The following is a 12,892-nucleotide window of genomic DNA, read 5'->3' as shown; positions in this document are numbered from 1 at the left end:
TGAGAAACTATAGGACCTGTTTACATTTTGACTAGTCCTGCCTGTGATTGGAGGCAGGTTCTTCCTTATATTGAGCTCAAATCGTTTTCCAGATCTCTCTGGTCCTCACTCTGTCCTCTTGTCAAATCTCTCGTGTTTGCTGTTGGACTTCTTTGGGGCCTAGCCCAACTCCTTTCAGGTCCAGGGCTTGTGAAGATGTGCTTATTTATGTGGATGGTTACCTATGGCCTGCCTTCAGGGGGATCATCCTTCCCTGCAACCTTCTGTGCTCCCTGGTCCTCTCCCAGGTGAGACTGGCTGCCATCCATCTTGGAGGGGCTGTTCCTGGGAGGATGAGCAGGGTCTGAGAATGAAGCCTAGCTTATGTTTTACCTCATTTGCCAAGTTACTTACTTTCTCAGTAGCCTGAAGAGAGATAGAAGCCCTTGAATGGAGGAAAGAGAGTTTTTGTGCTCCCTTGAAACCAGCCACCTGGCTCCCAGCCGGGCCATCTCCATCACTACGAAAGAGCAAGGTGGCAATTCAGGTTTAAGAACAGGTATTTCAGGGGATTTGTCTGTGCCTGCTAAATGTGTCTTGAGACAGGATGATAGGACATGAGATTCTTCATGGATTTTAGAAAATCAGGAAATGGAGCAGGGTGGGGGCTTTTGGGCTGAGGTTGGGGACAGCAGGTAAAGTCAAAGGACTTTGCAATCTCCAAATGGGTGTAAGGACCCAGCATTGAGCAACCTTTGTTTGGTGAGGGTGAGCCTGGGTCAGCAGAAGGAGACCAGAAGGGTGGTGGTGTGCAGGAACGCAGGACGCAGGAGTTGGCTGCCATTGTGGGCAGGTCATCCACCCTTTCTGAGCCTCACTTCCTCACCTGTGGTCTGGTGTGATGAAACACAGCCTGCCTCGCTGGGTATTTGGGAAGATTAAATAACCCAAGTACCTAACACTTCTTTTGCTCAAAAAGTGCTGAACCAGAAGCTCTGCCATTAGCAAGCTGGGCGGGTTTGATCAGAAATAATCATATTTTAAGACCTCAGTATTCAGGAGGTATTACTCTGGTTTATCTCTTTTCTCAGTGTCTGAGCCCCCTTTTTTCCCTTTAATTCAGTGTTCCAATAACAACATATAACCCAGATCCTCAGTTCCCTTATGTGTAGCATGGGAATAAAAATATCTTCCTTGCCCACCTCAGTGGAGGGTGGGAGGGTGAGATATGATGAATATGACCATACTTAAAGCTTTATGGAAATTCAGGAAATGGTAGTGGTGACGCTGTGGTTGATAACTTTTTTTTTTTTTTTTGCAAAAAGGGCAGCATCTATATCAGGGAAGAAAGGTTGGGGAACTGCTTCTAGATCTGATCAAATAACAGCTCTATTTTTGTCCACTTTAAAAATCTTTCTTCTAATGTTGGAATGTAAACTTCATCTTAGTGTCTAAACCTTTCAGCTCCAGATTCATTCACCCGAAACTCTGGGCTTATTTAAGCTAGTACAAGTTGGGTGTGGGGAGCCCAGGAGTTGCTATTAAGGTCATGCAGCATATATGAAGTGGTTGCTGGATGCTGGATGCTGGATGCTGCTCCAGGCATATGGGAGATCACTCTTTGTGTGTTTATCAGAGATCCACCTCGCGGACCTTGAAGTAGGACCACACAGGTGCTGTCATTCAGAAATTTGGTCCTGGGCACAAAAGAAGGAGGGAAGTGCAGAAGAAGAGGGGGAGGGAATAGCAGTGGATGGTACTGTTTTTCTGATGCTTTGTCTTTAGGGATTTCTGGTCTGCCCATAGACTCCTAAGGGAAGGGGACAGCAGGTTATCATGCAGAGAATAGCAAATCTAGAAATCGAAGACTGGGATTTATGTCCCAGTCTTATCACTTATTGATGAAGTTATCTTTTTTTTATTTTTAAATTGAACTTTATTGAGGTATAATTTACATGTAATAAAATGCACCATTGTAATTTTAGAGTTGGATGAGTTTTGATAACTGTGCATTTCATGTTAGCACCATCAAAAACAAAACACAAAACATTTCTGTCACCTCTGAAAGTTTCTTTCTACTCCATTCCACTCAACCCCCACCTTTCACCACTAGTCCCAGACAATCACTGATCTTTCTTCTATACCTATAATTTAGATTTATCTTCCTGGAGTTTTATAAAAGTGAAATTATACAGAAGTATTTATTCTTGTTGACCTTCATTTGCTCAGCATAAATTTTTTGGTGGTTCAGCAACAAAGCAGTTCATTTCTTTTCATCCCTTTGTAGCATTACACTGCATGAATAGTTTGCATAGCATGTATTTCTATTTACTTTTTGGTGGACATTTGGGTTGTTTCCAGTTTTTTGCTCTTGCATATAAGGCTGCTATGCTTATTGAAGACAAGGCTTTGTGTGGACCTATGTTTTCACTTCTCTTAGATACCTCAGAGAAGGTATACAAGTGGGTGTTTATAAGAAAATGTCAGGTTGTTTCCAAAGTATTGGCACCATTTTCTATTCCTGCCATTAATGTATGAGATTTCCAATAGATCCATACCCTTGCTAACAACCTTTTAAAATTTTAGCCACTCAAGTATATGTATAGTGATATCTCATTGTGGTTTTCATTTGTATTTTCTTGATGACTGGTAATGTTTGGTCATTTGTGAATCTTCTTTTGTGACGTGTTGAAATGTTTTTTCTATTTTGAAAACCAATAGTCTGTCTTAATATTACTGAGTTGTAGGAAGTCTTTCTATATTCTGGATACAAATCCTCTGGTATTTGTATGTATTGAGACTATTTTCTCCCAAGCTGTGCCTTGCCTTTCATATTTTTAATAGGTAAGAGACTATAGATGAGTAAGGTTCCCAAAGTATAAGAGGCCATGAAATAATTTGAATGAAACAGAAAATGTTAAATGTATATATAAAATGAGTAAGTTTTGTATGCCAATCATAATTTCATCCAGTCCAAGGCTATTTCTTTTTTTAAAATTTTATTTTTAATTTTAAAAAATTTACATTCAAATTAGTTAGCATATAGTGCAACAATGATTTCAGGAGTAGATTCCTTAGTGCCGCTTACCCATTTAGCCCATCCCCCCTTCCACAACCCCTCCAGTAACCCTCAATTTGTTCTCCATATTTATGAATCTCTTCTGTTTTGTCCCCCTCCCTGTTTTTATATTATTTTTGTTTCCCTTCCCTTATGTTCATCTGTTTTGTCTCTTAAAGTCCTCATATGAGTGAAGTCATATAATTTTTGTCTTTCTCTGACTGACCAGTTTCACTTAGCATAATACCCTCCAGTTCATCCACATAGGTGCAAATGGCAAGATTTCATTCTTTTTGATTGCTGAGTAATACTCCAGTGTGTGTGTGTGTGTGTGTGTGTGTGTGTGTGTGTGTGTATACGCACCACATTTTCTTTATCCATTCATCCATTGATGGACATTTGGGCTCTTTCCAGACTTTGTCTATTGTTGATAGTACTGCTATAAACATGGGGGTGCATGTGTCCCTTCAAAACAGCACACCTGTATTTTGTGGATAAATGCCTAGTAGTGAAATTGCTGGGTCGTAGGGTAGTTCTATTTTTAGTTTTTTGAGGAACCTCCATACTGTTTCCAAAGTGGCTGCACCAGCTTGTATTCCCATTGATGAAGTTAACTTGAACAAGTCACTTAACCTCTCTGACCCCTTTCCCATTCATAAAATGGGGGTCGATGGTGTTAATAGATAAGAGGTATAAGGAAAGGTTTTGTAGACTGGGGAATCCTTGAAAAGTAATAGTGGATAGTGCTGTTGTTGCTTTATTATTACTCCCATTGTGAACAGAGCATTTTTTTTTCTTCCAGGTGGCAGTGAGGCAGGGAATTTAAAATTCCCTGGTGAATGGAAGTGACTCTCTAAAAGAACCTGGATATTTAAAAAAAGGGGGGGGGGTATTAAGCCTAACCTTTGAACATGGTGCAAGTGTTTATTTAAGTTTTTTTAAATGTTTATTTATTTTTGAGACAGAGACAGAACATGAACAGGGGAGGGTCAGAGAGACAGGGAGACACAGAATCTGAAGCAGGCTCCAGGCTCCGAGCTGTCAGCACAGAGCCCCATGTGAGGCTTGAACTCACGGACCGTGAGATCATGACCTGAGCCGAAGTCTGACGCTCAACCGACTGAGCCACTCAGGCGCCCCAAGTTTATTTTTTAAGTTTATTTATTTAGAGAGAGTGCATGCATGTGAGCGGGGGAAGGGCAGAGAGAGAGGGAGAATCCCAAGGAGGCTCTGCACTGTCACTGTAGAGCCAGAGCCTGATATGGGGCTCAAATTCACCAAACCATGAGATCATAACCTGAGCCGAAATCAAGAGTCGGACAGTTAACTGACTGAGGCACCCCATTTTATTTAAAATTGGTGCAAGGATTTCTGAACCAGGTGTTTCTGGGGCCTGCTTCTCATCCTTCTCTAGATGCTCATGCCTTAATTCTGCTTTTTTGTGAAGATCTGAATGTTTTCTGCCAGAGAGAGTCCTAGGATTCCCAAAGACTTGCTTCAAACCAAGAGCTGGGAATTTGGAAGCTGGAGTGGTTGGGAGGGGTGAAAGTGTGCAGGCAGTAATACACAATCACAGGGCCAAGGAGCAACCTGTCCTGATGGCTTTGACCGCTTCACATTTGGCTTATTAGAATTCACGAGGCTCTGAACTCAATGCCAACTTACCCCAGACACCAGAACACAGGACACTCTGGCTGGCCGCCAGGGCAGAGTAAGAAAATCTTTGTAGGTGTAGAGACTTTTCCCCCCTTTTTTTAACCTTTATACTATGCTCATTAAATCTAATCTCTGGGTAGCCCCATGCTCAGTTTGGAGATGGGGCTAATACCTTAACACTAATAAACTGAGATGATATATTGACTCTGACAGTGAAAGCATTTTAATCATTTGTATTAGGAGCCTTAAAAAATGACCATGCCCTTTGATTAAGTAATTTTACCTGTGGAACCTTAACCCAAGGAAATAATTTGAATTGCAGGAAAAGCCTGTACTAAAAGATGTATAGTGCACCTAATATGTCCAGCAGTAGAAGAATGTAAATCTTTCTAGAATGTAAGCACCATGGGGGGAAGGGCTTTTTGTTCACTCCATCTCCAGCACTTAAAGCAGTGTCTGGCACACAGATGGCCAATGAACATTTAAAAAAAAATTTTTTTTTCAACGTTTATTTATTTTTGGGACAGAGAGAGACAGAGCATGAACGGGCGAGGGGCAGAGAGAGAGGGAGACACAGAATCGGAAACAGGCTCCAGGCTCCGAGCCATCAGCCCAGAGCCCGACGCGGGGCTCGAACTCACGGACCGCAAGATCGTGACCTGGCTGAAGTCGGACGCTTAACCGACTGCGCCACCCAGGCGCCCCGACCAATGAACATTTTTTAATGGTTATAGAAAAAAAATTTACATCCATATGATGAAACTGTTTTACAGGTTTAACCTATCTGGAAGTAGAGCATTCCTATGAAACTGTGTGTGTGTGTGTGTGTGTGTGTGTGTGTGTGTGTGTGTGTGTGTATTTGCCAAATTGGTTTCCATACAACACCCAGTGCTCATCCCAACAGGTGCCCTCCTCAATGCCCATCACCCACTTTCCCCTCTCCCCCACTCCTCCATCAACCCTCAGCTTGTTCTCAGTATTTTAGAGTCCCTTATGGTTTGCCCCCTTCCCTCTCTGTAACTTTTCCCCCCCCTTCCCCTCCCCCCCAGTCTTCTGTTTCTCAGGATGAGTGAGATGAGTTTTACATATGAGTGAAAACATATGGTATCTGTCTTTCTCTGTATGGCTTATTTCACTTAGCATAACACTCTCCAGTTCCATCCACGTTGCTACAGAGGGCCATATTTCATTCTTTCTCATTGCCACGTAATACTCCATTGTGTATATAAACCACAATTTTTTTTTCAATATATGAAGTTTATTGTCAAATTGGTTTCCATACAACACCCAGTGCTCATCCCAAAAGGTGCCCTCCTCAATACCCATCACCCATCCTCCCCTCCCTCCCACCCCCCATCAACCCTCAGTTTGTTCTCAGTTTTTAAGAGTCTCTTATGCTTTGGCTCTCTTCCACTCTAACCTCTTTTTTTTTTTTTCTCCTTCCCCTCCCCCATGGGTTTCTGTTAAGTTTCTCAGGATCCACATAAGAGTGAAAACATATGGTATCTGTCTTTTTCTGTATGGCTTATTTCACTTAGCATAACACTCTCCATTTCCATCCATGTTGCTACAAAGGGCCATATTTCATTCTTTCTCATTGCCACGTAGTATTCCATTGTGTATATAAACCACAATTTCTTTATCCATTCATCAGTTGATGGACATTTAGGCTCTTTCCATCATTTGGCTATTGTTGAGAGTGCTGCTATGAACATTGGGGTACAAGTGCCCCTATGCATCAGTACTTCTGTATCCCGTGGGTAAATTCCTAGCAGTGCTACTGCTGGGTCATAGGGTAGGTCTATTTTTGATTTTTTGAGGAACCTCCACACTGTTTTCCAGAGCGGCTGTACCAGTTTGCATTCCCACCAACAGTGCAAGAGGGTTCCCGTTTCTCCACATCCTCTCCAGCATCTATAGTCTCCTGATTTGTTCATTTTGGCCACCCTGACTGGCGTGAGGTGATATCTGAGTGTGGTTTTGGTTTGTATTTCCCTGATGAGGAGCGACGTTGAGCATCTTTTCATCTTTTCATGTTGGCCATCTGGATGTCTTCTTTAGAGAAGTGTCTATTCATGTCTTCTGCCCATTTCTTCACTGGGTTATTTGTTTTTCGGGTATGGAGTTTGGTGAGCTCTTTATAGATTTTGGATACTAGCCCTTTGTCCGATACGTCATTTGCAAATATCTTTTCCCATTCCGTTGGTTGCCTTTTAGTTTTGTTGATTATTTCCTTTGCTGTGCAGAAGCTTTTTATCTTCATGAGGTCCCAATAGTTCATTTTTGCTTTTAATTCCCTTGCCTTTGGGGATGTGTCAAGTAAGAAATTGCTACGGCTGAGGTCAGAGAGGTCTTTTCCTGCTTTCTCCTCTAGGGTTTTGATGGTTTCCTGTCTCACATTCAGGTCCTTTATCCATTTTGAGCTAATTTTTGTGAATGGTGTAAGAAAGTGGTCTAGTTTCATCCTTTTGCATGTTGCTGTCCAGTTCTCCCAGCACCATTTGTTAAAGAGACTGTCTTTTTCCATTGGATATTCTTTCCTGCTTTGTCAAAGATTAGTTGGCCATACTTTTGTGGGTCTAGTTCTGGGGTTTCTATTCTATTCCATTGGTCTATGTGTTTGTTTTTGTGCCAATACCATACTGTCTTGATGATTACAGCTTTGTAAGGCTAAAGTCTGGGATTGTGATGCCTCCTGCTTTGGTTTTCTTCTTCAATATTACTTTGGCTATTGGGGGTCTTTTGTGGTTCCATGCAAATTTTAGGATTGCTTATTCTAGCTTCAAGAAGAATGCTGGTGCAATTTTGATTGGGATTGCATTGAATGTGTAGATTGGGTTGTATTGACATTTTAATAATATTTATTCTCCCAATCCATGAGCATGGAATGTTTTTCCATTTCTTTGTATCTTCTTCAATTTCCTCCTATGAAACTTTTTGTAAGACATAATGGTGTAAAGTAAAGCAGCAACTACTATAAATTATATGGAAAAAAATTTGAGCATTCCCAGATCCCCAAAATAACCTCTTAGGTCTGTCTTTCTTTCTTTCTTTCTTTCTTTCTTTCTTTCTTTCTTTCTTTCTTTTAATGTTTATTTATTCATTTTTGAGAGAAAGAGAGAGAAGGAGGGAGGGAGAAAAAACACAAGTGGGGGAGGGACAGAGAGAAAGAGACAGAATGTGAAGCAGGCTCCAGGCTCTGAGCTGTTAGCACAGACCCTATCTCTGGGGCTCGAACTCACCCACCACAAAATCATATCTGAGCCAAAGTCAGATGCTTAACTGACTGAGCCACCCAATTTCCATTTTTAGGCTTTTCTGACACCTTAGGACACACCTTATTAATAGATGCACAAAATAAATCAAGATAAAACACAGATGCTCACAGACACAGTTCAGAGCTGTGGCAGTTTCATGCTGAGATGCTGAGTGTAGTTCCCAGATAGGGAGCTTGGTGGTGCCACTCGCTGCTCGGGTGTTTGCTGCCTCTGTGAGGGCTCCCTGCAAAACAAACACTGAATGCTATTTTTGCTTTTCAGCTTTTTTTTTTTTGTAAAAGCAAAAATTCTTCTCATATTTCTTTCTGTTAGCGAAAACAGGTACAATGTAGGTCTTTCCTAAGTGAAGTGGTATAACGTGAACTTTCAAAAAGCAGGGGACACCTGGACTCAGCTATTTCAAATGAAGAAGTCTTAAGGACATAGGAAATTTCTATGTTAATAGGATGTGAGCAAAGCAGGATACAGATTTCTAAATACAGCAAACTCATAATTTATTTTGTAATAGAAAAAAACTAGGGAAGCAGAAGATAGCTGGGTTTATCTCTAGGTTGGTGAGATCATGGATGGCATTTTTTCTTTTTATATTTCTAAAATTTCTAAAAGAACAGTGATGTTTTGATTAGGGAAACTTTTAAAAGTAAATCATATTCTTTGAAAAAGCAGGACGTTGGGTTAGTTTATTCATTGAGCAAACCAGCAGACTCTAGAGCCAGCTCCTCCTCCCTTACAAAGAACCAGGCAGCCTTTGTGAATACACAAAACACCTACACACTTTGGTTGTGACTGTCAGCCTGGTGTGGAAGCTGATCCCTCCTAACTTCAAAAGGGTGATAGAAACTCTTCAGTGTTGAAAATTGTGCAGGCCATGTTGCAGAGACATGCCCATGCATTTATATCCTATCATTGAGGTGAAGGCATTTTATATTAGGGAGAAGAATTTTAAGAAGATAGTTTTTCTGGGTGGGTGGTTAATTCTTGGAATTCTTTCCCTGGTTGATGGTTTCGGGAAGCTGTTGAAAGTACTGTCTGCTTTCCTTCATTCTTGTTTTAGCTCGTGCCATCTAAAAGTAACTTTTTGCTCAACAGTTCGGTTTGTTGGAGTATGTACTTCGGGGAATGTCTCTCGAAAATGCAGTGTTCTCTTGGAGCCAAGACTTTCCTAGAGTTAAAATCCCTGCGTCTTAGGTGGGCTTTGACACCTGAGCTGGAAAAGTTCGTGTTTTGTTAATGCAATGGAATTCTGACAGATCAAATGCGTCTCAAAAGAAAGGCTCACTCTCTCAATGTGGGAGGAATCTGTAATGATCCAGGGGTCCTCAGACATTACTGACTTGTTGTTGTGTATGTAATCCTTTCCATTCACATGACTTCTCATTCATTATCTCTCTTTCTTTCTCTCTAGCCATAACCAACAGACCACAGCATTCAGGCACCCTGTGAGTGGGCAGTTTTCTCCAGAAAATAGCGAATTTATTCTTCAAGAAGAGTAAGTACTTCTATATATTCTACTTTTCCAAGCAGAGTTTTGAGAGTTTAAAGGCATTTGCTCAAAACAAAGCTTGTTGGACTATTTTCTCGCCCAGATAGAGGGGCTTGGAGTGGGTTGGTTGATATGAGGTGGAATGCAAGAATTTTGTTTTTTAATCTCTGCACGTCTCTAAGTGGGAAGATGTGGAAGTGGGGAGATGATACGGGCTTGTGCCATGATTGGTACTGTCAGAGCCTGTTACAAACTCTTTTCCCCCTGAATGAACCCTCCCCCATCAAGTATCCTCTAACATACTACTGTGCTCTGAGAGGACCCACTCATCTAGAGTGAAGTTGCCTTAAATACAGCCTCACACCAAGCTGAACCAGCCTCCCATAGACGCCTCAAATAAGAGTCCAAAGCCAGGGCTTAGAAGGGAGGAGGGCTGTGGTATCCATTGTCCCTGAACATCTGGAGTTCTTTCTGCTTGCTTTTTCCAACGTGGGGACTTTCTTGCTCCTCAGTCCTATTTCAGCAGGGCCCTGGGGTGCTCTGAGGTAGGTTCTACCACCCAGAGCTTGTCTACTTAAAAACACATGTACAGCCCAAGCAAGATGTGTTCTTCTCCAAAAATGAAGGAAGAGCAATGTATGCAAGTGGCTTTGTTCCCTTCTGCTCATCTGAGACCATTCTGTTTGAAGAAAATGATACTGTTTGAGAAATTCATAGAGATGTTCGCTTCCCCCCTTTATATTATTTTTCTGTTCAATCTCTAGACCAACTATGATCTTAAATTATCAGTATTTTTACAGCATTTCCATCCCTCAGTACTTACACCTTTAAACTTTGGGTTATGGAAAATTTCAAGCCTATGCAAAAGGAGAGAGAGTATTATCTCCCATCTTCAATTTCCAAAACATGGCTGATTTTATTTATTTCATCTATAGCCTCCCCCTCACTACCTGGATTATTTTGAAGCAAATTTCAAACACATCATTTAATTCCTTCAGTATTTTCAGCTTAGAGTCATTATCTTACAGAAGTTTTAAAACTAGAAATCTATAATTATGATACGACATTCCTTACATGTGTACTCTGTGCTGAGGGTTTTACATATTTAACACAATAGTCCTGAGAAGTAGACCATCATCATTGTTTTAAAGATGAAGATGCCAAGACTCAAAGAAGTTAAGTCACTTGCTCAAAGTTGCATGACTGGAAGTAGAAAGAGCTAGGATGTCACCCCCGTTTGATCTCTTTAGTCAGGGCTAACCCTTGGTACTAGTCAGAGGCCACTTACTAAATTATTATTATCATTATTTTAAGCAAACTTCATGCCCAGTGGGGAGCCCAATGTGGGCCTTGAACTCATGACCCAGAGATCAAGACCTGAACTGAAATCAAGAGTTGGATGCTGAACCGACTGAGCACTCCAGGCGCCCCTACTTGCTAAATTATTTTGATGCTGGTGGCCCATGGGTCCTGATGGCCAGTCTGGAGTTGGGGTCTGACTTTGAAAGCATTAATACTAGTAGCGGATGGAAGATAAAGATGGTCTTATCTCCGGCATCGAGATAGAACTGCTATGTAAAGACAGAACCAGAATGTGGATTCTCCACATTCCAATTCAGAATGAGTTTGTTTATAGAATCCTGAAGGTCAGAAGCTCTTGGGAGGTCAGCTCAGCCCCCTTCCTTAGGCATCCTAGAGACACAGGTGCTTGTCATTTTTAAAGGTCTGGATGGAGAGTCCATTAGAACACCTAACTTGGGAAGTTACCAACTTTAATAAAAGTTTCTGGAGAAATGCAGACTTCCCATCACTAAACACCCTTGCCCCCCTCCCCCCCACTTCCTTTTCCTCACTGTTACAATTTTGTCCACTTTTGAGATGGTAGTCTCTTTTCTCCTCCCAAAATATCTCTGTAGCTAATCTCAATTCCATCCCCTTTTCAAGGAAAAGATACTCATTTTTTTCAAGGGTCACTTTCCCCCTCTATAGATAGCATTTTCTGGATGTCCTAAGGACTGCTTGCTTGTCTTAAGTGGTGGGTGCAATGTCGGGGTGGCCAGACGTTCCTGGAAGCAGGCACAATGTGCTTTAGGCATTGAGAGGAAGCGAGGATTCCTATGAACCGATGTGGTGATTCCTACACTTATTAAATACTTACTAAGTGCCTATATTGTGTCAGAGGCTGTGACAGACTGCAGTTACAGTGGCAAGCAAATGTGGTCCTGTTTGTGAAGAGCTCTTGGTTGAGTAGGGAAGATAATTAAACAAGAGCTTACAAATGTGATAAATGTTCATGGTAGAAAAAACATAGGGTTCAATGGGAGTTGATAAAAGAGGGTTCTAACCTGGCTTAGGGATTGTGGGAGGCCTCTTCATCCTGGGAAGGGATGTTGTTTAAATTGTCTCAGTTGTCCAGTCAAGGTGCCCCCACCTGAGCAAAGAAGGGGGGGGCGGTGTAGAGTGTGGAGGATCTATACTAGTTGAGTTAGAAAAATGAAGCACACCAGATGGATTCTGGAGATACTTGGGAGGTAAAATTGACCGGACTTGGTGATTGATTGACTGTGTTGGGAATGAAAGAAAGGGAAGACTTTCCTGAGGTGTCTGGTCCTAAATTGGAGGAAGGGGGGATTTAGATAAGTGTAGATAAGTGTGCACGTGCGTGCCATCAGTCACAGCTGAGGGAAGGGTGATGCGCTTTGGTGGGGTCGGAGGGCAAGAGGGACTGACTTTTAGCAGAGGTTTATGAAGGGGAGTGTGGAGATAAGGTGGGAGAGGGAGTTGCAGCCAAGTATCTAAATTGCTTCCTCCTGAAATACACCCAGATTTACCCTCTGGTGGAGCTCTCAAGGGTGAGTGAGGCACAATTTCACCTCACAGAAACCCAGTTTTAAAGATGCCAACAAATAAGATTCCTGATTTGTTCCCTTAGGGGAGCTTAATTTTGTTGTGTAGTGTGTTATGTGGTGAAGAAAAAAGACTGAGATGACCATTTGTGTGTCCTTTACACATCAGCTCTCAGATTAATGTGGGTGGAAAAAGGAAAACTGGCTCTTTTCTCTTTCTTCTCGAAAGAGTGTCTGTTAAGGCGTCATTAACTCCTTTCACCAGAGCCTCCACTCTGGGTTCCTTTTTTTTTTTTTTTTTAATGTTTATTTATTTTGAGAAAGAGAGAGAGTGAGTATGTGAGCAGGGGAGGGGCAGAAAGAGAGGGAGAGAGAGAATCCTAAGTAGGTTCCACACTGCCAGTGTGGAGCCCAATGCAGGGCTTGATCCCATGACACTGGGATCATGACGTGAGCCAATATCAAGAGTCAGATGCTTAACTAAGCCACTTAGGTTCCCCCCCACCCCCCCCCCCCACCCCCACCAACTCTGGCTTCTTGAATTGAATTGAATCCTTCCAGAGCAGTGGTTTTCAGGGTGGTCTCTCCACCA

The 12,892-nt window shown here is 42.0% G+C and overlaps 1 protein-coding gene across 8 annotated transcripts in view; it reads left to right on the top strand.

Annotated features, from left to right (window-relative positions):
• The window catches only part of PLEKHA7 (pleckstrin homology domain containing A7), a 224,496-nt gene that overhangs the window by 122,261 nt on the left and 89,343 nt on the right, over positions 1-12,892 (top strand). For all 8 annotated transcript variants that reach the window (XR_007156495.1, XM_047879064.1, XM_047879061.1 and 5 more), the window contains one exon: positions 9,377-9,460. Coding sequence is in view for 7 of the 8 variants with exons in the window: in XM_047879064.1 (XP_047735020.1) it covers positions 9,377-9,460 (84 nt within the window). In the remaining variant the exon portion in view is untranslated. The remainder of the gene's footprint in view (positions 1-9,376; positions 9,461-12,892) is intronic.

The sequence above is a fragment of the Prionailurus viverrinus genome, chromosome D1, assembly GCF_022837055.1.
Source record: "Prionailurus viverrinus isolate Anna chromosome D1, UM_Priviv_1.0, whole genome shotgun sequence".
Taxonomy (NCBI): domain Eukaryota; kingdom Metazoa; phylum Chordata; class Mammalia; order Carnivora; family Felidae; genus Prionailurus; species Prionailurus viverrinus.
Note: the sequence above shows the minus strand (reverse complement) of the source record. Positions and strands in the feature narration are given on the sequence as shown.